Source organism: Coenobita brevimanus, chromosome 8, assembly GCF_032717465.1.
Source record: "Coenobita brevimanus isolate Jiangsu-jjx chromosome 8, ASM3271746v2, whole genome shotgun sequence".
NCBI lineage: Eukaryota > Metazoa > Arthropoda > Malacostraca > Decapoda > Coenobitidae > Coenobita > Coenobita brevimanus.
In genome coordinates this window covers 12,280,296-12,306,934 of record NC_136961.1, presented here as the reverse complement: position 1 = coordinate 12,306,934, position 26,639 = coordinate 12,280,296, and the positions used below count along the sequence as shown (strand labels likewise).

Genomic DNA, 26,639 nt, shown 5'->3' with positions numbered 1-26,639 from the left:
GGCTGACTTAATAGGATAGCTTTAAGTTTGCTGAAAGAGGATTCACAGTTATCGGTCCAGACAAATTTAACTCCCTTTTTCAGTAGGTCTGTAAGTGGTGATACAAGAATTGAAAAGTTAAGAACAAATCTCCTGTAATAACCTACCATTCCCAAAAATCTTTGTAGCTCTTTCCTAGTTTTAGGTTTGGGAAGATCACTTATAACCTGAATCTTAGCTCCTGGTGGTGCAACATATCCATCACCAATTACGTACCCAAGGTACTGAACTTTAGCTTGACCAAACTCACACTTTGATAAATTAGCTACAAGATTAGCCTGAACCAAACGCTCAAGAAATATACTGACATGGCATAGGTGATCTTTCCAGTTGTCACTGAAGATTACTACATCATCAATATAAACAACACACCCTGCCAAACCCTCTGTTACAACATTCATGAGCTTCTGAAAAGTGGCTGGTGCATTCTTCATACCATATGGCATTACAGAACACGCAAAAGTGTTTCCTAGTGTTACAAAACATGAGATCTCCCTAGCACGTTCAGTCATAGGTACTTGCCAGTATCCCTTTAACAAATCAAACTTACTTATGTACCTAGCCTTTCCGATCTTGTCTATGCAATCTTCCACACGAGGGAGAGGGTAAGTGTCTGTTTTGGTTATCTGATTAACACGTCTGTAGTCGATGCAAAGCCGCTGTGACCCACCTGGCTTAGGGACTAGAGTGACAGGAGAACTCCACTCGCTCTGACAGGGCTCAATCATCTTGTGGTCCAACAGGTAGCCAAGCTCCTTCTGGATGAGAGGAACTTTCACTGGGTTCACACGGTAAGGAGGCAATTCAATTGGCTTTGCGTCTCCAATATCGACATCATGCATCAACACAGTGGTTCTTCCTGGAGTGGCACGGAACACTTGCGGGTACTCCTGCAGTAATGCCGAAAACTCTTGCCTTTCTTTGGGAGATAGATGAGAAAGCTTAGTCTGGAGATCATTCATGACATCAGGATTCTTCCCCAAACTATCACTCAGGCTCATGCTGCATTGGAGAACTTCACTTGCAGACTCGGGTGGAACAGCTACAGTGCAGACTTGGTTATTTTCGTCCCGCCTGTGATATAACTTTAGCATGTTGGTGTGACAAAGTTGCTTGTTCTTTCCACAATCTGGTGTGGCGATGACATAGTTGACATCACTGAGTTTCTTCTCCACGAAATAAGGACCACTAAACTTGGCTTGAAGAGGTTGCCCGTGCACTGGTAGCAGAATCAAAACCTGATCTCCTGGCTGAAAGTGGCGTAACCTGGACTTCTTATCATACCAAGTCTTCATCTTCTCCTGAGCAGCCCCTAAATTCTCTCTAGCCAGCTGTAAAGCAGTGGACAGCCGTTCTTTGAACTTCATCACATACTCCAGCAGGTTGACGTCATCTTCCTCCGACAGCCAGCATTCCTTGAGTAGCTTAAGGGGTCCTCTTATTTCATGGCCAAACAGTAGTTCAAAGGGTGAGAAGCCCAGTGATTCATTTGGAGATTCTCTTGCGGCAAATACAACGAATGGAAGACCTTTGTCCCAGTCTTTCTGATGTTCCAAACAGTATTTCTTGAGCATCGATTTGAGTGTTTGATGATATCTCTCCAACGGTCCTTGGGTCTGGGGATGGTAAGCTGAAGACGTGATCTGGGTGACGCCCAACTCTTTCAGAGACTGCTTGAAAACATTTGACATGAAATTACTTCCCCGGTCTGATTGTACCTCCTTGGGCAGACCAAACTTTGTGAAGAACCCCAGCATTTCCTTAACCACGTTCATTGCTGAGATATTTCTAAGTGGAATGGCTTCAGGATAACGAGTAGCCATATCAATCAGGGTCAACACATAAGAAAATCCTGAAGAAGTCTTAGGAAGAGGGCCCACAATATCCACAACACACGGGTGAATGGCGCCTCAAAAGGAGGAATGGGAACTAGAGGTGCAACCTTTTCGGTCTGATTACACTTTCCCACAACTTGACAGGTGTGACAAGACTTACAATACCAGGAAACATCCCTGAAGATACCTGGCCAGTAGAAGTGTTTCAAAATGCCTGCCACGGTCTTCCTCACTCCAAGGTGTCCTGCCAAACTGGAATCATGAGCCACTCTAATGATATCCTGCCTACAAACACGAGGGATGACAACTTGATGTACAACCTCCCATTCACAGTCGGCTGATGCTGTTGGGGGTCTCCACTTCCTCATAAGTACTCCTGACTTTATATAATAACAAGTAGAAGCACCGGCTGGCTCTTCCTCACTGCAAGCAGAGTTAGCTAGACCTTTCAACTCAGGGTCAGCAACCTGCAACTCAACCAACTCTTGACGAGACAAATTATCAACACTACGGGGTACTGCCTCATCTGGTGGGTGGTCCAAATTAGCAAGAAAAGTGTCAGCTAGGATAACATCATCATCACCATTATCCTCTAAGTCACCTGTAACTTTAGACTTAGCCCTAGTGACAGCACATGCAGAGAACACATCAGGGACATCACAATCCTGGGCCACAGCCACTGGCTCACTAGACAACTGAGGAGCTGGACACACTTGACTTCCACCAATATCATTTCCAAGTAAGAAAGTTACACCTGACATTGGGAGTGTCTCAACCAACCCAACCATAACAGAACTATTAACTAAACCAGACTCTAAATTCACTCTGCACAGAAGGACAGAGAAGTAATTATTCCCTACACCTTGTAAGATTACAGTTTCATCAGAGGAATTAATATTAGAGCCTAGAACACTGGTCAGCATAAGGGATTGGCAAGCACCTGTATCACGATATATTTTAACTGACTTCCTGTCATTACTGTTCAGAGGACTGACAAAACCATCAGACAGGAAATTAGCACATGAACTCTTGAAAGTGTCACCCACGTTACTGCTCAAAAGAGGACCTCCATCATGAGAATTTAATTTACCCCTCAAAGCAGGTTCAGTTAACTCAGTTAAAGGATTCTGGGAACTCTCAAGGGTGGACACTAGACCAATTGATTGAATATTTAAAGACTCCTTTTTGTTCACATCACGCTGTCTCCTGAAACATTTCTCCGTAGTATGACCAAGCTTACTACAATAAGTACATTTACTTTTCTGAAATCTAGAGGTGAAGCTGGTATTTACTTCCTGAGAAACATCATCTTTATTCTCTTTCCTGTTACCTGTACTCTGAGTAGGGGCAACGTACTTACTCTCAGCTTTCTTTTTTCTTTATAATATCTCTTGTGAGTGAGAACATATTCATCATCTAAAACTGCAGCATCAGACAAATTATCAATTCTTTTCTCATCAAGATATAGGCTTACATCTTTATTAATACACCTTTTGAAGTCCTCTAGCAAAATTATCTGCTTAAATTTGTCAAAATCAGAATCTACATTCTTAGAATTTAACCACTGCTCTAACGGATCTTCTTTGATTTTTGCATACTCAACATGGGATTGCTTATCTTGCTTATAAGTTGTCCTAAATTTTACTCTATAGGCTTCAGGAAGAAGCTCATAGGCCTTAAGAATCAAGCTCTTAACTACATCATATTTATCAGATTGATCCTGAGGCAAAGATGCATAAGTTACTTGAGGTTTACCGGTGAGAACAGTTTGAAGGAGTACTGGCCAATACTTTTTGGGCCAATTAAAACCTGTAGCTACCCTCTCAAACAACTGAAAATACTTTGTTAAATCAGATTCATTAAAAGGAGGGACAAGTTTAACATTTTAGCCACATCAAAATCATCAGAGCTAGATGATCCAGTTCCACCTTGTTTCATGCGATACTCATGGTCTGCCTGAATCCTAGCTAATTCAATTTGTGCCTGAGCCTGTGCCTCATGAATACGAGCCTTTGCCTGAAATTCAGCCTCCTTAGCACGAGCCTCCTGCAGGGCTAGCTGTATCTTAGCTAATTCAATCTGCATTTGCTCATTTGGAGGAGTTACATTAAACAAGCTTTCATTAATCATGTCAACAATTTGATCTTTAGAATGATGAGAGCGAACAGCAATTCCCAATTGTTGAGCAACAAGCTTAAGTTCATTCTTTGTTCTGTTTTCTACATCACACACTGTTTGCACACTTGACAAAAAATCTTTGGCTTCACCAAGCGTAGCAATAGTAGACATCATGAATAAATCACAGTCACAAAATATCAAGCAATATCCTTATGATAATATCCTGAATATCCTGGCAAGGTGTTACGGAACAGAGACTAAAATCACTACTGTCCCGCAAAGTCCAGGTTCAAAACAAAAGAGTTAGGTAAAATGACAAGTTAAAGTTTAAAGCTCAAACTAACAACTAAACATTCAGGACTCATAAGGATAATGTTATGACAAAAAACAGGTTAAATATATGGTTAACTGCAATAGCCTCTATTAACACGAAATTAGCAAGAGTAAATTTATCTAAGTCAGCCCTGAAAAAAGGAGAAAACCAGATAATGCTCAGTGACTTCAAGATATATTATTACAAATACAAAATATTATTACCACTGGCTGACAATATGAATTACAAAAACTCTACTAGGCCTACGAATCAACACCATATGCTATACAGCACAAGAACAAAATGTAATAACACTTATACTCAAATTACACAGGTGCTAGATGGTTGGAGACTTCCTGAGCACTCACAATAATAACAACTGTACAGGGGAGGACAGAGATGTGAGCAAAATGAGGAGTAGATCTAAGTGGCAATTAATGCAGAGACTGAGCTCATTATATAGGGGCCGGCAGAGCTTGATACAACTTGTAAGAAGGACCCGCAAATGAAGCCATAGGGGACAAAGAGTTGACACTCCTGCTCTGAACAACAGAAAGAACGACTTACTCTACTATAAGGGAGGAGGGGGGGAGTGAGGTAGAACACGCTCGTGATAAAACATGTAGCATACTGTACGTTAGAATTACACAAAGGATGATGAAATCATAGGCTGTGTATCACCTCCCCACAAAGAAAAAGAAATTTACAAAGGAAATTTCTTATTACTCTAAAACAATGTGTCTAAAGTCTAGATAAGCAATCTGCAATAACATTTTCTTTCCCCTTGACTTGTTGTATGTCTAATGAATACTCCTGAAGAAGTAGACTCCATCTTGTCAATCTCTGATTTTTATCTTTAAACTTACTAAGGAATTTCAGTGGGATATGATCGGTATAAATGACAATGGGGTCAAAACCAGAACACAAATAAAATGGAAAATGCTGTAAACCCAAAATCAAGGCCAAAAGCTCTTTCTCAATAGTTGAGTAGTTCTTTTGAGGTGGAGTGAACTTCTTACTGTAATAAGATACAGGGTGTTCAATACCCTGATCATCCTCTTGCAGCAAAACAGCCCCAGCTCCTGTATCACTTGCATCAACAGCCATCTTAAAAGGCTTAGCAAAATTTGGAGTAGCGAGCACTGGCTGACTTAATAGGATAGCTTTAAGTTTGCTGAAATAGGATTCACAGTTATCGGTCCAGACAAATTTAACTCCCTTTTTCAGTAGGTCTGTAAGTGGCGATACAAGAATTGAAAATTTAAGAACAAATCTCCTGTAATAACCTACCATTCCCAAAAATCTTTGTAGCTCTTTCCTAGTTTTAGGTCTGGGAAGATCACTTATAACCTAAATCTTAGCTCCTGGTGGTGCAACATGTCCATCACCAATTACGTACCCAAGGTACTGAACTTTAACTTGACCAAACTCACACTTTGATAAATTAGCTACAAGATTAGCCTGAACCAAACGCTCAAGAAATTTACTGACATGGCATAGGTGATCTTTCCAGTTGTCACTGAAGATTACTACATCATCAATATAAACAACACACCCTGCCAAACCCTCTGTTACAACATTCATGAGCTTCTGAAAAGTGGCTGGTGCATTCTTCATACCATATGGCATTACAGAACACGCAAAAGTGTTTCCTAGTGTTACAAAACATGAGATCTCCCTAGCACGTTCAGTCATAGGTACTTGCCAGTATCCCTTTAACAAATCAAACTTACTTATGTACCTAGCCTTTCCGATCTTGTCTATGCAATCTTCCACATGATGGAGAGGGTAAGTGTCTGTTTTGGTTATCTGATTAACACGTCTGTAGTCGATGCAAAACCGCTGTGACCCACCTGGCTTAGGGACTAGAGTGACAGGAGAACTCCACTCGCTCTGACAGGGCTCAATCATCTTGTGGTCCAACAGGTAGCCAAGCTCCTTCTGGATGAGAGGAACTTTCACTGGGTTCACACGGTAAGGAGGCAATTTAATTGGCTTTGCGTCTCCAACATCGACATCATGCATCAACACAGTGGTTCTTCCTGGAGTGGCACGGAACACTTGCGGGTACTCCTGCAGTAATGCCGAAAACTCCTGCCTTTCCTCGGGAGCTAGATGAGAAAGCTTAGTCTGGAGATCATTCATGACATTAGGATTCTTCCCCAAACAATCACTCAGGCTCATGCTGCATGGGAGAACTTCACTTGCAGACTCGGGTGGAACAGCTACAGTGCAGACTTGGTTATTTTCGTCTCGCCTGTGATACAACTTTAGGATGTTGATGTGACAAAGTTGCTTGTTCTTTCTACGATCTGGTGTGGCGATGACATAGTTGACATCACTGAGTTTCTTCTCCACGAAATAAGGACCACTAAACTTGACTTGAAGAGGTTGCCCATGCACTGGTAGCAGAATCAAAACCTGATCTCCTGGCTGAAAGTGGCGTAACCTGGACTTCTTATCATACCAAGTCTTCATCTTCTCCTGAGCAGCTCCTAAATTCTCTCTCGCCAGCTGTAAAGCAGTGGACAGCCGTTCTTTGAACTTCATCACATACTCCAGCAGGTTGACGTCATCTTCCTCCGGCAGCCAGCATTTCTTGAGTAGCTTAAGGGGTCATCTTACTTCATGGCCAAACAGTAGTTCAAAGGGTGAGAAGCCCAGTGATTCATTTGGAGATTCTCTTGCAGCAAATACAACGAATGGAAGACCTTTGTCCCAGTCTTTCTGATGTTCCAAACGGTATTTCTTGAGCATCGATTTGAGTGTTTGATGATATCTCTCCAACGCTCCTTGGGTCTGGGGATGGTAAGCTGAAGACGTGATCTGGGTGATGCCCAACTCTTTCAGAGACTGCTTGAAAACATTTGACATGAAATTACTTCCCCGGTCTGACTGTACCTCCTTGGGCAGACCAAACTTTGTGAAGAACCCCAGCATTTCCTTAACCACGTTCATTGCTGAGATATTTCTAAGTGGAATGGCTTCAGGATAACGAGTAGCCATATCAATCAGGGTCAACACATAAGAAAATCCTGAAGAAGTCTTAGGAAGAGGGCCCACAATATCCACCAACACACGGGTGAATGGCGCCTCAAAGGAGGAATGGGAACTAGAGGTGCAACCTTTTCGGTCTGATTACACTTCCCCACAACTTGACAGGTGTGACAAGACTTACAATACCAGGAAACATCCCTGAAGATACCTGGCCAGTAGAAGTGTTTCAAAATGCGTGCCGCAGTCTTCCTCACTCCAAGGTGTCCTGCCAAACTGGAATCATGAGCCACTCTAAAGATATCCTGCCTACAAACACGAGGGATAACAACTTGATGTACAACCTCCCATTCACAGTCGGCTGATGCTGCTGGGGGTCTCCACTTCCTCATAAGTACTCCTGACTTTATATAATAACAAGTAGAAGCACCGGCTGACTCTTCTTCACTGCAAGCAGAGTTAGCTAGACCTTTCAACTCAGGGTCAGCAACCTGCAACGCAACCAACTCTTGACGAGAAAATTATCAACACTACGGGTACTGCCTCATCTGGTGAGTGGTCCAAATTAGCAAGAAAAGTGTCAGCTAGGATAACATCATCATCACCATTATCCTCTAAGTCACCTGTAACTTTAGACTTAGCCCTAGTGACAGCACATGCAGAGAACACATCAGGGACATCACAATCCTGGGCCACAGCCACTGGCTCACTAGACAACTGAGGAGCTGGACACACTTGACTTCCACCAATATCATTTCCAAGTAAGAAAGTTACACCTGACATTGGGAGTGTCTCAACCAACCCAACCATAACGGAACCATTAACAAAACCAGACTCTAAATTCACTCTGCACAGAGGGACAGAGAAGTAATTATTCCCTACACCTTGTAAGATTACAGTTTCATCAGAGGAATTAACATTAGAGCCTAGAACACTGGTCAGCATAAGGGACTGGCAAGCACCTGTATCACGATATATTTTAACTGACTTCCTGTCATTACTGTCCAGAGGACTGACAAAACCATCAGACAGGAAATTAGCACATGAACTCTTGAGAGTGTCACCCACGTTACTGCTCAAAAGAGGAGCTCCATCATGAGAAATTAATTTACCCCTCAAAGCAGGTTCAGTTAACTCATTTAAAGAATTCTGGGAACTCTCAAGGGTGGACACTAGACCAATTGACTGAATATTTAAAGACTCCTTTTTGTTCACATCACGCTGTCTCCTGAAACATTTCTCCGTAGTATGACCAAGCTTACTACAATAAGTACATTTACTTTTCTGAAATCTAGAGGTGAAGCTGGTATTTACTTCCTGAGAAACATCATCTTTATTCTCTTTCCTGTTACCTGTACCCTGAGTAGGGGCAACGTACTTACTCTCAGCTTTCCTTTTTTCTTTATAATATCTCTTATGAGTGAGAACATATTCATCAGCTAAAACTGCAGCATCAGACAAATTATCAATTCTTTTCTCATCAAGATATAGGCTTACATCTTTATTAATACACCTTTTGAAGTCCTCCAGCAAAATCATCTGCTTAAATTTGTCAAAATCAGAATCTACATTCTTAGAATTTAACCACTGCTCTAACAGATCTTCTTTGATTTTTGCATACTCAACATGGGATTGCTTATCTTGCTTATAAGTTGTCCTAAATTTTACTCTATAGGCTTCAGGAACAAGCTCATAGGCCTTAAGAATCAAGCTCTTAACTACATCATAATTATCAGATTGATCCTGAGGCAAAGATTCATAAGTTACTTGAACTTTACCGGTGAGAACAGTTTGAAAGAGTACTGGCCAATACTTTTTGGGCCAATTAAAACCTGTAGCTACCCTCTCAAACAACTGAAAATACTTTCTTAAATCAGATTCATTACAAGGAGGGACAAGTTTAACATTTTTAGCCACATCAAAATTATCAGAGCTAGATGATCCAGTTCCACCTTGTTTCATGCGATACTTATGGTCTGCCTGAATCCTAGCTAATTCAGTTTGTGCCTGAGCCTGTGCCTCATGAATACGAGCCTTTGCCTGAAATTCAGCCTCCTTAGCACGAGCCTCCTGCAGGGCTAGCTGTAACTTAGCTAATTCAATCTGCATTTGCTCATTTGGAGGAGTTACATTAAACAAGCTTTCATTAATCATGTCAACAATTTGATCTTTAGAATGATGAGAGCGAACAGCAATTCCCAATTGTTGAGCAACAAGCTTAAGTTCATTGTTTGTTCTGTTTTCTACATCACACACTGTTTGCACACTTGACAAAAAATCTTTGGCTTCACCAAGCGTAGCAATAGTAGACATCATGAATAAATCACAGTCACAAAATATCAAGCAATATCCTTATGATAATATCCTGAATATCCTGGCGAGGTGTTACGGAACAGAGACTAAAATCACTACTGTCCCGCAAAGTCCAGGTTCAAAACAAAAGAGTTAGGTAAAATGACAAGTTAAAGTTTAATGCTCAAACTAACAACTAAACATTCAGGACTCATAAGGATAACGTAATGGCAAAAAACAGGTTAAATATATGGTTAACTGCAATAGCCTCTATTAACACGAAATTAGCAAGAGTAAATTTATCTAAGTCAGCCCTGAAAAAAGGAGAAAACCAGATAATACTCAGTGAATGAAAGATATATTATTACAGATACAAAATATTATTACCACTGGCTGACAATATGAATGACAAAAACTCTACTAGGCTTACGAATCAACACCTTATGCTATACAGCACAAGAACAAAATGTAATAACACTTATACTCAAATTACACAGGTGCTAGATGGTTGGAGACTTCCTGAGCACTCACAATAATAACAACTGTACAGGGGAGGACAGAGATGTGAGCAAAATGAGGAGTAGATCTAAGTGGCAATTAATGCAGAGACTGAGCTCATTATATAGGGGCCGGCAGAGCTTGATACAACTTGTAAGAAGGACACGCAAATGAAGCCATAGGGGACAAAGAGTTGACACTCCTTCTCTGAACAATAGAAAGAACGACTTACTCTACTATAATGGAGGAGGGGGGGAGTGAGGTAGAACACGCTCGTGATCAAACATGCAGCATACTGTACGTTAGAATTACACAAAGGATGATGAAATCATAGGCTATGTAACAATAAGTATAGATGTTTAAATGTATATACATACATATATATATATATATATATATATATATATATATATATATATATATATATATATATATATATATATATATATATATATATATATATATATATATATATATATATATATATATATTTATATGTATCCGGCCTTAATAACCAGGGGCTTCGGCCCCAATGGTTGATAGGCCAGAAAATATAAAAAAATAAAAAAATAAAGTCAGTCCTTGCATACTGTGGCTTCGACAGCTGAGTGGACCTGGGATGTACTTAACGCTCCATGTTCAGTTCCCATAAGTACCATGTGCTCTCTTATACTATGCTCCACTAGGTTGGTGAATTCTTTTAAATTTTGTATATTAAGTATCATGTGTGTTTAATGTGTTAAGGTGTTTTGGGTGATTTAAGTGCTGTGTTTTGATTATATTGCAGTTACACCTAATTTTGGTTGTTCTTGGGCGGATTTTAATAATTAGGACTCATTGTCAAGAATATGAGATTTGGTAGTTTTGTGGATTCTATTTTATTTCTGTAATTTTTAATATATTTTTAAATATATTTAATTAATATATATGTGTTTGCCATACCCGGGTTTTTGAGTAACAGTAACCGTTACAATATATATATATATATATATATATATATATATATATATATATATATATATATATATATATATATATATATATATATATATATATATATATATATATATGGAAAGCTTTTAATTATTTAATGTAATAACTGACATTTGATGAAAATCATTAGTTCTAAAACTGCACTCTAGTAATAAATTGCCTCTCTGAGTCAGTTTCTGTTGGCAAGTATATACTTCGTAATATCACTTTTTTTTTTTTTTTTTTTATGCTTCATGATATAATATTTTCTCCTATTTTGCAAAACTGCCACCGGTCTAAACATACGAGTTTGAATGTCTTTTTACCAATGGATACTAATTTGTGTTTGATACATTTGCAAGAATTTACTTACACTATTTATCACATCAAGTACAAGTACTTCATTCCTGTCTGAGCGTTCGTCTCCTTCTCTAATAAACGTTAATGTTGATTTTCAGGTGATCATGCTCTTCTTTGCCGTACTGAACTAAATATGGCTATTATCGCAAACCTACTGGAATATCACCAATTGAATTTGTTTAGTTCCTGATGGCATCTTAATTGCAATATGAAGTATTGTCTGCAAAGTCACAACCTTTTATAATGGATATTACACGTCTGGTGGCACTGTTTGATTATTTCAAAAATATTTTGTAGAGCCTACCGGAAAATTCTGTTTCAGTTTCTCTCTTGGTACACATTTTTACCAAAGATTCTCATTATTCCTCTGAAGTTGGCATATTATCCCTTTGAAGGTAAGTACCCACCGGTTAAGAGTCCCAGATCAATATGTTCCTTCAGCCTGTCCATGTGAGATACTTTGTTTTTGTCCACCATTCATAATGTTTCTTCATCTTGTCCAGATATCTTCTGTGTTATTGCCAACCATCCATATATTTCTTTGTCCAGTTTATTTGCTTTCCTTCACTCCACCATCCATAAGTTTCTTCAGCTTGTCCAAGTTAGCCTTAAATCCGTTTGGTGGGAATCCATGCGTACCCAGGCCAGTGATGGCAAAGGTTGCTCCAGCTTTGGGTGAGGCAGCCCTCTGGTCAGGGGTCAGTCCCAGCGTGCCTGTGGTGACGTATAGAGTGGCGTAATCCTCCCCACCCCAGCACACTGACGTCACCTGCGACACCGGCATCGCCACCTTACGCAAGATATCACCAGTGTTGGGGTCCACACATATTACCTGAGGAAATGGTTTTAATTAGCACACGCTTAAACTTCACAGGCTCTTGTATCCATAATTATACTGTACTGACAAGAGCAGCACAACACAGCATGCCACCTATCGTGAGGTCCATGGAGATCACTTGGGAAGGGGGGTTGGTCAACATTTGTTAAAAAGATTATTGACATTCATATCCACAAACACACTGTATTGACGTCCACAGCACAACACAACAATACAGTCCAATATTCTCTGCAATATCACCTGTATGGTGGATTCCAGAGATCACCTGGTGATGGGAAAGGGTTTTATTGAAGATTTACTGTACAAATTAGTGTGACTGCTTGGATCTCTCTTGTTTGACGAAACTCCCAAGTGTTAACCTAATGAAGTATTGTATTGTTCTTGTTACAAGTCAGGGATGTATGCTAATGTGTCAAAATTTTCCATAAAGTTGGTGTTACAAATTGGGCAATCTGTTAAATCAGCCTTGCAGGTATTACTGAAACTCTAATGAACGATCTTTCGAATAAGAACCTCATTTGCCTCCACCTAAGGATGGGGTGAGCAAGAGTCCAGAAAACAAAGTAAAATACAGAACTGGAAGAACTATTCATGTCATCATTCTAACCTTTTTTCCCACCTAAGGCTGGGATGAGGTAGCATGAGCGAAGAAAAAGCAAGAAAGACAGAATTTCTTAAGATTATGCATAGCAAAAAGTGGTATGTATGAACAGGGTGACTTGTATGAACAGTGAAGTGGAATGTTAAAGTGGAGATGTCATAGAATATACAGCTTCTTGTACCAAGCTACCAGGTACTGTGGCTGCTTTCACTCCAGGCCAGGAATGGATAGTGTACTTGGAGTGGTATCAACTTTTTGAGAAAGGGCGTAAACTTGAGAAAAACATCCAGCTTTCCAAATACTCTCGTTTGAAGCAAGCTGACCTTTCAAGTCCTGGTCCAAAGAGAACATCGTGGTGTTGGGTGTCAAGATTGGTGACTGTTGAACAGGGCCTGGGCATGCGTGATGCTGCAGACCTGAATTATGGACAGGAGGTGCTGGCTGTTCCACTTGAGGCCATGCTTACCGAAGACTGCCAAGCAGTCATATCTAAGTTCTTTCATGAAGGGGGAATCCATCGTGCAACACATGGGCAATGTGTGCTGGGGAAGTAAGTTAACCCATAGTCAGAGTGGCTCCTCCGTGTCCGCCTGCTTTCCCACACATACCCTACAGTCCTCTTTTGCACACCAGAAAACCTCCAAAGTCTCAAGGGATCACTGGCTCAGAAGTAAGCAGTAAAGCAGTTCAGTAATACTGCCTGCAAGTACATCTATTTCCACATTGCTCCTGCGAAGCCAAGAGCTGGCCAGTTAGGGACTATGGTACTTTTGATGCCTATAAATGGGCAGTACCTACAGTGATGACACGACAATACTGCATCCAAGTTGATTGCAGTGGAGACACTAGTGGTGGACAGACGGTACTTATACCCGCCTGGGAAGTGTGTAATCACCAGCAAGGTACATACTCAACAAATTACAACTGTGAAAAGCAGCTGAGTGTGTGTTTGGCCCAGAGAGACTTTAAGGCTGGGAAACAGTTCACCATACACTACACTTATCGCCCCAGCTCTGACCTCTTCGTCAACAGTGGATTTGTAGATTTCGATAAACAAAGTGACAGCCTAGGAGTGAAGCCTGGAGTGAGCAAGAAGGACCCACTCCACCAGGAGAAGGTTGATTTATTAAACTGCTTGTCCTGCCCTCCTCTGGGGCCTTCTTGTTGGTGCTTGGTGCTCACCTAGTCTCACCTGTGCTCTTTGCTTTCACTCTCATCCCCTGCATGGATAAAGAATTCCTGGACTAATGTTGTGGTAATGGAGAGCGAGTCAAGGGCTTGCTTCATGAAGACTGTGATGTAGACATCCCAACTCAGCACATGAAATGGAACTTCCTCCACACACATGTCGCTCTCCCCACAAGTGCATACCCCACATCACATGAGGGTGATGAGGCAGCACTGGCTACTGCATAGGATTTCCATACTTTAATACTGTCTCTGGTAGTACATGAGAAGAGGATCCGCATGGACGCCATAGCTTTTCTAGCTTCATGTCTCCCCATGTAAACCCTCTTCCTTCTCATTCTTTTTTTCCATACCTACTGTCTCCACCTAAACCTTACCATGCCCAGTTGTGTGATGTTTAGTCATACACTGCTTTACACTTTTCATCTATACTAATTCGCTGGCACACTTACGGTTCGTTATTACTCTGCCCTGTTTGTTTTTTTTTATCTTAACTTAGTCTTTGCTTTTTATATCTTTTTACTATTATACCAATATCATCTTTATCATATGATTTTGTTCATCTTAGGGGAGGCTTCTGAAGTTGTGTTCACACCAAGTTCTTGCTGGCACCGGATGTTGTGAGCAGGACTTGTGGACCACCGTAGCTTATTGGAGTTCCCTCACCTACCTTGCCTGCATCTAGTTGGTCTAGTTGTATGAATTGCAGTGATGGAAACTCCCACCCACACCCGCCTGCATTCATTGGGAACACTTGTAAGTTTTACAGTAATGCAAAACTCAACCTGTGCCCAGAAAGGCCACTTGCATCGTCTACAGTGACGCAAATTTCCCACCTGCACCCTCAAACATGGTGGTAGGAGGTGGCGACCATCATCCACTCACTTGCCGTAGTGCTGCCCACTTCCTTCGTCACCTTTATCATTCATTTTCTGTCTTTCCTCCTCTCTTCCTTTTTTTTTTTCCATCTCTCCTATCGCTTTTCATTGCTTTTCTTTCCTTTTCAGGTTATTGTACATTGGGTGACAAGTCTAATGGTTCCCTGTAATCCAGGAATCCATGTACCATGCTGGGTGGTAACCATATAACCAAAACAAGCGTTTCCCTACGTGTGAAGAAGTGAGCTAGCAGACTTTTAGTGCCCCTTCTCTTAAAACAGCTAACTCAAAGACAAACGGCAACCCCATACGGGATTATGGCATGTGGCTATAGATAGAGAGAAAAAGGGCTAGACATTCATTTGCACACCATTAAGACCCAGACATCCTGGCTCAACTTCACAGGTCGAACCAACCAATTGCTTATAGAGAGAGAGAGAGAGAGAGAGAGAGAGAGATATATATATATAAATATATATATATATATATATATATATATATATATATATATATATATATATATATATGTGTGTGTGTGTGTGTGTGTCTGTATATTTATCAATGACGATCAAAAGTACTTAGACAGACCCACCTGACTACCACCAAAACAGGCAATCCACAAGTGTCCATCAGCACTGATTGTCATTCCGTCTGGTATCTGATCCAGCAGGCCAGCCACCTTGTAGTCCAAAAGCATCTGGTGGTTACCTGAGAAACACCATGGATGTTAAGTTGTTGTTGCTCTACCCCTGCCTGTCTGACAGCAGACCTATCGCCGCAGGTAAGCTACTGCCTTAGTGGGGCTGTCCCATAGTTTCCCAACACCGTTGGTCTTATGTATCCTATATGCATTAGTGTGGTGTTTGCTGTGCAGTGCTCCATTACCGATATGCATGTTATGTTATGAGGAACAATTCTACAAGCAGGGCATGTTTACTGGTGGTAGTATAACAGTGGATTTGACTGGAGTGATTGTCATCCTGTTGTCCTGGACCCAAGTCTCAAGTGTGTTGAAATAATGCTGTTGCAGTATTCATGTTGTGTTTATAAAATGGCTTGTGGCTGCTACGTGGTTACAGGAAATACTTATTATTATTATGTTTGTGATTCCAATAATTATATATTTTTCCCCCATGAAACTAATACAAGCAATCAAGGGTTTTAAAGTATGATTTTCCCCAAAAATTTGAATAGGCAACCAGGTCTCTATCATCTTTGGAATATTAGCCAACAGAAGAAAATGAGTAGCGGAAGAAGTGAAATATAACATTTGTGTTACGAATGAATGTAGCAACAAATAAAGTTACAATTTTAAAGGAAGTCACGGAGTGCATAATGAGATTAAATGATCAGGAAATGAAGAATGTGAATTCCTTTAAACACTGAGGTAGTATGATGAGCAACGACTGATGTTTGGAGGATCAAGTACATGAAAAGGTACAGGAGAAAAGCAAGATTGCAGGTTCACTGAGAACAGAAGGGTGAAGTGAGCATGGAAATAAACAAAAATAACCACATGGCGGTATTGTGATCCTCGCTGTAACATAATTATGGAAGTGTAGCTTGGACTTCGTTGGAAGGACACAGAGCAAGACTGAGAAGAATGGAAGTCGGTTATCTGAGAGGAACATGTGGAATTCCATGGATAGACAGATCAAGTAGGCAGTGAATGAGCATTGTTGTATTGACGTAAAATTGCCGGAAGTAAAAGTACTCATGATTTGACCATGAGATGAGAATGGAAAATGAGAGATTCGGAGTGTATGTGAATGAAAAGGTGGAGAGGAGAACAAGGATTAGATGGCAGGATTGGGTAGGACGACTATTTGGGAGGGAAGTTGAGTTGGAGAAAGAACATCCTTATGACAACGGACAAGTTTCGTTGGCGGCCAGCCCTTCTAGGATCGCGAAATACATAATACATAAGCACACAGATAGCTCGAATCAGAAAGCCTGTGACCATGCTATTGACTGTATGGCTGTTTCATCTGATTGTGGCACTCCAAGTGTTGCCGCCTTCAGCCACTTCAATGCATAGTCCCCAAGCCCGGAGGTCTCCATGCAGGATCTCACCACATGTCTACCTTGGTCTGCCTTTGTGTTTTTCTGTTCACATTCACAACCGCAACAGTCTTCAACCAGTTACTCTCCCTCCTCGTCCCACTATGTCCAGACCATCTCAACATACCAATTTACATAAAGTATAATATTTCCTAAATCACATCTCTCTTGCAGTACACAGTTTTTCATTCGAGCAAACAGTGATATCCTTTGCAAGCATCTTAGCCTCTTCATTTCTGTGAATTCTCTGTGTGTGAATCCCGATCTCTTGCAGGCCAAGTCTCAGTGCCATACAGCATAATACTTCTCACTTATGTTTTGCACAGAGTACCCTTGCCATAAAAAAAGAGGCAACATTCAATTAATTTTTTCCATTCATGAATCTAGCACTGATGCTAACCTCTGCACCACCTTCCGTACTCGACATATTCCCAGTTAACAAATCCTTCACTCATTCCAAGTAACTGCCTCCTTAGTTGTCGTTCTCCATTATGTTGTCCTAGGTTCCTGTACCCCTACATATTGTACACTGTAACTTTCTCGTATTTTGCAGTCTATCTCCAACACTTCTGCATCGAACGTGGACTTATCTATTCCAGGTTGTAAATAGGACAGAATTTCTCCTGATTCCCAATTTACACACAGCACAGAACCACACTCCTTCTTTCGTGATACAACCTCCCTCAGACATACAATAATTGCAACGTTCATTGTTTTTCCCTAATAAACTTTTGTTCCCTTGCTTACATCTATCACTCTGGCTGAAGGAATAAGCTCATGAAAATCTGTTAATATGGAACTTGGGACTATATTCATCAAGTTCTTCATTTTCACGACTTTTCAGGATAACCAAGCATTGTTAGTTGTGAATTATGATCAGAAACTGTCTCTGAGAGGTACTACCATGTGAGGCCAGAAACCCGATAAATGGCTTTGCACAACACTCCCAGGCGAGGAATACTTCGGGTTCAGACAACTACTCATATTTATCTATTCTGTACCACTACAATATGTTCCCTGGTATAGGCTGGACTCATTAGCCTCTCATAGAACTGGCCCAAAACCAGGAAAAGTACAATTTCAGTCTTGTGACCCTAGGTAGGCTCGGTCAAAGTTAGGCGAAATGGACGTTAACAAACTGTGGATGCTGCATGCATGTTGGCGTCACACCCGTGATACTGGAAACACGGTGTACCCAGTAGCATTGTTAATTAATGTCAATATGGAAAAGAAGAAACAGCTTACACAGGCCTTTTAAAACATACACACAAAATATTTTTTTCACTTAGATATTCATTGTAATTTGGTTGCCAAGTGTATGGTAGTATTATGAATGCAGATAAAAGTATGAACAAGCAATTGCACAACCAACTTAAGCTCAATGAAGTCAGCAAATAGAAACCATGATGCTTACAGATGGTGCCGGTGGTGTCATCGTAGTCAAACTTGTAGACACCCTTGAAGGAGTCGATATAGTAGAAGTGTTTCCTGTCAAGACTCCATGTCATCCCATTGGAGAAAGTCACCTGTGGCAAAATGGACTAGAGTAGAATATGGTAGAAAAATACTGTATGGCATCGACCACCTGGGTAACTGACTTTTTGACTTTCAAGACCAGCCACAAAACCTTAAAATCATCACTATCATCTCGACCTTTTAACCACCTATAAACGTATAAAATGTATTCAGCGACAATGGCTGGCAAACCTCACGCGGTATTATGTTCATGTGTACGTACAGTACATGAGATGTGAAAAAGATTGACTAGTATTAACCTAATCAGCCCCTGAAGGAAAAGTATATGCCGTATTTTTCTTTTTGCTACTAGATGATTTTGCTCATCTTAAATGAATCCTTTACTAGTGAAGAGACAACATGAAGGTTAAATCTATCCATCTTGATTGAAACGTTTCTCCAAAGCTGAATACAATAATCTGGTGGTAGAAGAATGCAGCAGACCCATTTTAAATATCAAATGATTAAAGGGATAAAGGAATCTGCTTTTCACTCCTTATAGTGTTAGTACAGTCACTCATAAAAGTTCTTGGGGTCCGTGTGTGTGTGGGCCTGTTTGAGTTCCCACCCCTTTCTGGACGGCGAGTCTGTATAACAACGTGACTACGCACACACCCATACACACGGCAAAACTGTGACGCTTATATAATAAAGTATGAAAGGATTATGTATGTCAGTCATGTGTTATGGAGAGTCACAATCAATTATATATTCAATGTGTATGATAAGATATGAAGGGTGGAGCCCCTTCAGTGTCCAACTTTTCATTAAGGAAGTGAGCAGTGACGACGGTAGTGCAGGTCGAGATGCATTCTGATAGTTAAGAACATTTTCTTCGAATATACAATAATAATGTTGCAAACCAGTACGAGCTAAACGCGCACAGTATCTTCCATTAAAGTTGTTTAGCATATCTTCGTCATACCGTATATTCCTTCAAATATCCAGTGAAAACCAAATCTGAATAATAAGAAATAAAACATTGTAAGTAGACCAAGATTGGAAACAATGAGCAGTGAAGCAGTCTGAGCCGGCCGATGTTGCAGTGTAACAGCCCCGAGTCTAAAACAACACTACTGAAGGAAAAAACACGAAGCAGGTAAGAAACTATTCATGTAATAACTAAAGGAAACATTTGACCTACTTCAATTGTTTCCTATAGATATTAGGTGAATAGTTTCTTACCCGCTTCGTGTTTTTCCTTAGACACAGGTCTGTTCCATTCCGACACTGGCAGCCCATCTCTCGTCGTGTTAATACCTCCCGGCGGGACCAGCGCTCCACAACAGCCGTACCAGCCGAGGGACGGGCCTGTCCTCTTCACCTGAGGAAGTGCCCTGGTCAGCCCACCAGGAGGTCTTTTTTTTAAGGGGGGTTGGGGGCTATCGACCATTGGGGCCAAAGCCCTTGGTCATTAAGGCCGTATATATATATATATATATATATATATATATATATATATATATATATATATATACACACACACACACGCACACACACTTCCACGCATATATACAGACACACTTTCATGCACACGTACATATATATATATATATATATATATATATATATATATATATATATATATATATTAATTTTTAATTTATTTTTTTTATTTTTTTTAGTTTTTATTTTTTCTTGGTTTTATATATTTTAGACCTTATAAAGAAAAACCTAATCTAACGACCCTAAAACTAATCACCTAACAGACAAATCGCTAACCTATATTAAACCCTACAGAGACAAATAGCTAGACCTACACTAATGGTCCACTGATCTTGCCACAGAAGATTTATTGATTTCTTTCCGAGAGAGAGACTCGACCTACATCACGAGGGACGTCCCAAGTCTCCTCGAGCTCTACAGCCAACTTTGCAAGTAAGTCAGCCTGCTCATTGCCGTAGATACGACAATGACCGAGAACCCAGATCAGCATGAAGGACTTGTTGCATGAATGCAACTTATTAACAATGCGGTCCTGGATCTCGTGAGAGTCCGTAGTACAAGATGCAATTGCCTGAAGGGCTGATTTTGAATCCGAAAATATGACAAATGAGTCATGCCTAGAATTGAAAGCATAGTCTATGGCTTTGTCAATAGCAAGAAGTTTAGATGTATGAGTTGGCAACCGATACCTGAGGGCACATTCGGTCGACCATACACTTGCACCCACACATTCACACGATTTGGAACTGTCGATGGACAATTGGTGGGACCCCAAGTGACGCACGATGATGTTACGAAACAAGTGGTGGACCTCCACCTCCGGCGCCTTAGTCTTAGGTGCTGGGAGCCACGACACCTCAACACTAAAGCCAGGTGGCTCCCAAGGCACTATATTTTTTTAACACCAACTTGTCACAGTCACTGGGGTCCACACCAAGCTCCTGAGTCAGTAAGTGGAGGCGAACGGCAAGTGGCTGACGCACCCTCCCCAGAAGGTGGTGGTATTGACGCAGGGGGGTACAGGCCACATTGCCGATAGTACTTTTGCTATATGTTCTTAGTCCACAGGACAAGGCCAGATGGTCACGGCGTATACGGAGGGAAGGCACATTTGCCTCCATTGCATTCGTGCTACACGGGTACACCGGACGGCTCCAAGACACATTCGCAAACATTTATTCTGCAACACATCCAATCTTTTTAGCGTGGCATCGGATGCCGAGCCATACACCTGTGCTTAGTCCTACATTATTTACTGTAGCATTATGATCAATGATATTCTGTCATCAGCTCCCATCCCGAGGAATCTTCGATCGAATAAGGGACTCATACACCATTAATAAAGATTTTCTGTCAGCACCCCATGTAGTACCTGCTAGGTACTTGAGGACATTTAAAGGTTTATCACAATGAGCAATCAAATTATTAACATGAATTTTGAAGTTCAAATGACGGTCAAAATGTATTCTCAAAAACTTTACAGAATTTTGAAAAGGTACCGCCTGATTATCCAAAGTTAAGCACAAATTAGGTACGTTACGAGTCGTAAAAACTATAGCGGCACACTTGGGGATGGAAAACTTAACCCGTCACGTCCCGAGGTTTTCCGCACCTCTGACATCCCCCAATCCCGAGGTATTTTCAAAATTTTTTTTTTTTTGCTAAAACCTTCGCTTTTGGTGAGAAACATCGAAAATTCATAGAGAAATTGCTCACCTGAGGTTTAAAATACTCAATCCAGGTAGGAGTTCCTCCTTACCTGACTGGGTTTTCTAACATGCTGGCACCAAAGAAAACGAGTTCTATGGGAGGGTAACTATTTTATCCACTCATAAAAGGCATTTATTTACTTACTTGGTACGAATTTATATAGTATGAGAGTATATTGGTTTTCAAGCAGTAATATAGGCATTATAAGCATTGTTTCACTCACTATCTAATCACCATACCTGACCTTTTTTTGCCACATTACCTGATCATCATTTCTGACTCTTCCTCTAATGCTATGTAAACATTGTCCTCCACATTGTCATCGATTGGGGAATCACTGTGGCCCTGAATATCTTTACTGGGCAGGTCACTGGTAACAGGTGAATTGCCGAGACAATGGCGTGAGGGGGGAGGGGGGAGGTTGTGCGGTGTAAGGCATTGTCCCTGCTTGGCATCTTGTAGAGGAATAGAGGAAGGTGTCCCGTGTATACATACGGAAAATCACGTGCGAAAATTGAAAATTGTGCAAATTAGGGACCTTGCAATTGCACGACGTACCGGTACGTCGCCAGGACTGGCAAATGCAAATCGTTGCAATGTACCCATACGTTGATGGGACGGGGCCGGTTAAATCCCCACTGCAAGGCCCATTGATGGACAGAATCAAGGGCTGCTTGAATCCGCCCAGCCGAAAATTGTGCATTATGAGAAGAGTGTCATATTGCACAATCGTCAGCGTATAGCGAGTATTTAAGATTCCTTGGGATGGGAGCTGATGACAGAATATCATTGATCATAATGCTAAATAATGTAGGACTAAGCACACTTCCCTGCGGCACCCCGTTATCCTGGATAAATGTATCCGATGTTATGTTACGGGGCAATTTGACAGAGAAAGTCTTGTCCCTTAAGAAACTTGAAATAAAAATAGGCAGATTTCCTCTTAAACCATAAGCATAGAGCTTCATAATTATACCATGTAGCCATGTCATGTCATAGGCCTTATGGATGTCCATGAACATACCTATTATGAATTCTTTATTGGCAAATGCCTCTGCAATACAATGATCCAAATTCATTAAATGATCTAGTGAACTTCTGCATTTAAAGAAGCCACATTGTTGATCATTTAACAAATTCTTCGACTCTGAAACAAAAAGAAGCCTATTATTAACCATAGGTTCCATGACCTTACATAGACAAGAAGTCAACACAATAGGACGAAATGAAGTGGGATTTATAAGACTACCAGCCTCTTTGGGTATCAGTAAGACGTGCACCAAGTGTCATGAATCTGGGAACGTTCAAGACGCCCAAATCTCAGTGTACAATGCTAAAATCTTAATCAGGCTGTCCTGATTAAGATGCTGGATCATACCGTACGTGGTGGTGTCAAGTCCAGGGCTGGTGTCTTTATAGGATTTAAGGGCAAGCAGCAGTTCATCTAGCATAAACTCTTGGTTGTACGGGGAGTCTATGTCCTCTGTGACAACGTCTATCATCTGTAGCTCAGCTGTGCGTTTATGGGGCTGAAAACGCGGATCGTAAATGGCTGAGCTACTTACATGAGAAAAACTCCTGGCGAGGATGTTAGCAACGTCCACGGGATCGTCGTAGATGTTATTATTAACCTGCAGGGTGGTCACAGGGATTTTTGGTCCTTTATTATGTTATGAGTCCATATTATAATTACAAATCATAATAGATAGATAGATAAATAGATAGATAGACAGCTCTATGCGAGCCTGGGAATGGGAAATGATCTTGCAAGTTACACTGAGGAAAAGCTGACGACAGATTACGAAGTAGCCAGTCAGTTAGTTGTCAGCAATTCACCCGGTGAACAAAGCCTTGTTGACCATACACACACATACACACATACTCACACACAGGCTTCTAGAACTTTCCAATCACAGGGAACGCACGTGATACGACTCCTGTTTCACCAGAATTTAGGAAAGAGAGCTCAGAAGGAAGCTAGCCATAGAACAGACAGGTCGCAGGGAGAAGGGCTTAGCAACTTGAGAGAGAGACAGAGAGAGCGAGACAGGGAGACAAGGACTCTACTCATACTCACTCGTGAGTGAGAGACTTGTTAATATTTCCAAGACAAATAAAAATAGTCCCATACTATTCTTTACCTCTCCTGTCATTGCACGACAAATGGGAAAGAAGATTATCTACTTACAAAGCTACTCAAGTATAACAACCGCTCGTCCACAAGTCTAATATATATATAACTCCACCACAAGTAACTACAAAGTCTTTTTATGACAATTATTTAATATTTTAATAGTGGATCAGACTTTATTTAATGGTGTTGTACGATTCACCATGGACACAAAGGACCGCCAGGAGTCACGTTTGGCCCTTCTTATTATTCTCCTTCCTCATCCATGCTTGTTTGTATGCAATGAAATTTTCCTCTGTTGGCTGTCAAAAATCCTGAATCTCCTATTGCATTTCCTTAATGGTTGTCGGCAATCCGGCGTCAACCAATGTGTTCTATGTTTCACATGAACTGTAGAAGTCTTGGGAATAGCAGCCTCAGCCGTGTGTATTATGGAATTAGTTACATTTTCGACCTTAGCATCTATGGTCTCCCCAGATATATCTAAATTGACGATCCTTGAGAAGGCTCCCCAATCTGCTTTCTTATAGTTAAATTTTGGGGGGTGGAGGGTTCGAAACAATGTCGCGTGTATGGGTAAATGATCATTCCCAAGGAATCGTCATAAGGATCCCATGAGAAATGTTGATGTATACCAGGGGAGGCCAGATATAAGTCAATGGCCGAAAAGTTACCAGTACGGTCATCTACACGAGTCGCTCTACCATCGTTCAGAAGACAGAGGTTGGACTGTAGTATTAGGTCAGTTACTTGTTCCCCACGACCATCGATCCTCAAGCTACCCCATTGATAGTGATGGGCGTTAAAGTTGCCCAACACTTATTTCCAGGTAGATGTTCAAATAGTGAATTTAAAGCATCACTATCAATGAGGCCATGTGGAGGACAATACAGAGAACAGATAGACAGATACATGTTATTAAATTTTACTCTGCACTCGACAGCTTCCAAAGTAAAATTTAGAATCACTTCCGTTTGTGGGTGTGATTTGTGTGTGTATATGGCAACTCCGTGAGTTTCATATCTTCTATACGAATGGTAGTGTTGGAACTGTTGAGGATCAGGATGATCCTCCAGGCGCATCTCCTGTAAACAAACAATGTCTGGCCTGTGTATGGAAAGCGAGATTGTTCTATTTTGTAACTTATTCCCAACACCTCTACAATTCCACTGTAATATAGTGAAAGCGACGGTTTAAGATTTACGAGGGTGGCCAGTTCTCTTAGTTTTTTTATGCCGCCCACCAACAGGTGAATGGCTACCGGGGGACCTTTCCCAGTGCTTGCTCATGGAGACCTCCATATTTTCGTCAATAACAAGGCTCCCAGACTCCATCGAGGAAGAGCTATTCTTTCTCTCCCTCGCTGGACCAGGAGCGGGAAGGACATGAGGACATGCCGGCTTGGTGAGGGTGGTCAAATTAATCTTATCAAACTTGTTGGAATTCTGTTTTTGCTGAACTGACTGTGAAGGAGCAGCAGCAGCTTGAGAGTACGAAGTAGCAACAGGGATGTCTGTAAGAGAGTTGGAGCATACAGGAGGCTTAGACTGAGAGGTAGGGCGTGGGGCATGAGGAGCGAATGTAAGGTCAGTCTGCATTTCCACAGTGCACATCACGGGACGGGACACAACCTATGCATACGAGATATTAGGCTTGGGAGTTGCATGCAACTCCTTCACCTTCTTTGCATCATAAAAGGAAATGCCCTCAGTTGCCTTTACTGTGCAGACCTCCTTCTCCTCCTTCCACTTGGGACAAACCCTCGAGGAAGTGGAGTGAGCACCCTGGCAGTGAAAGCAACATTCAGTCTCTGATGTACAGTTGTCAGCAGAGTGGCCTACAGCCGCACACTTGCCACACACCACCTTCGAAGCTCGACAAGTCATTTCGTGATGTCCATAGATCTGACATTTTGCACAATGAAGGGGGTTCGGGATGTACAGTCTGACACTGACAATTTCGTATCCAACTTTTACATTAGCTGAAAGAGATACTTTTCCAAAAGTCAAGATAACGGTTGCGGTCTTCGTCCTCCTGCCTTCCGAAAATCTTGTAATAAATCTCGCCTCTGTTACATCTTGGTGAGCAAGTTCCTGTACGATTTCTTCCTCCTCCATAAGCACAAGATCCTTGCAGGAGATAACACCCTTGCAGGAATTCATGGAGTGCCGGATCGTTGTCTGGACATTGTAACAGTGGAACTTCCTCAGTTTCAGCAAAATCTTTTACCTAGGGAGAATTTATCGTCTTTACCAAGAGATCTCCACTTGCAAGTTTTTTCACTTGTTCTACTTCACCTGCACACCCATCAATCACCTTCTTGATAATGAAGGGATTGAGGCTGGACAGGGGAGTGGAACCAACTGCATGGATCAAAACAAACGATGCATTATGTACATGGATATCGAGAGATCTTGTCTGAGGCCGTTCAGTCGGGGGACAGTCCATTTGTTGATCAGTCAGGGCTCAGTCAGGACTACCTCCCCCCCTGAAGGGGGAGGAGGCAGGAGGGGCGTCTGTCATAGTAACCACTTCCCCCATGAGGGGGAAGTTGGAAGAGAGAGAAAAACGAGCAAGGGACAATTTACCTGGGGAAAACACACCTAGTTTGAGATTACCCTCTCAAACCACTCTCGGAAGGATGCACCTGTATATATCTCACACCCCAGAGCGATCAGTGGGGGGTACACACCAGTGGCGAGTAAGCAAAGGCAATCTCAGTAAGCAGATATAGACACTTACTATATCTCTAATGGGCCTGGGAGGAAGATTAGAACTAGCTAACCTAACTTTATTGTCGCTAAAGTAAAAAAACTATTGCAGTGGGGCAGCCCTACAATGCTAGAGAAG

At 41.4% G+C, this 26,639-nt stretch overlaps 1 protein-coding gene across 1 annotated transcript in view; it reads right to left on the bottom strand.

Moving 5' to 3' along the window:
- Positions 1–11,789: 11,789 nt before the first annotated feature.
- LOC145408083 (regucalcin-like) overlaps positions 11,790–26,639 on the bottom strand; it is an 81,738-nt gene continuing 66,888 nt past the window's right edge. Inside the window, exons 4-6 of the mRNA XM_080278892.1 lie at positions 18,402–18,513; positions 15,519–15,634; positions 11,790–12,253 (exon numbers count right to left, since the gene is read on the bottom strand). Of these exons, the coding sequence (XP_080135018.1) occupies positions 11,972–12,253; positions 15,519–15,634; positions 18,402–18,513 (510 nt within the window). The 3' untranslated portion in view covers positions 11,790–11,971. The remainder of the gene's footprint in view (positions 12,254–15,518; positions 15,635–18,401; positions 18,514–26,639) is intronic.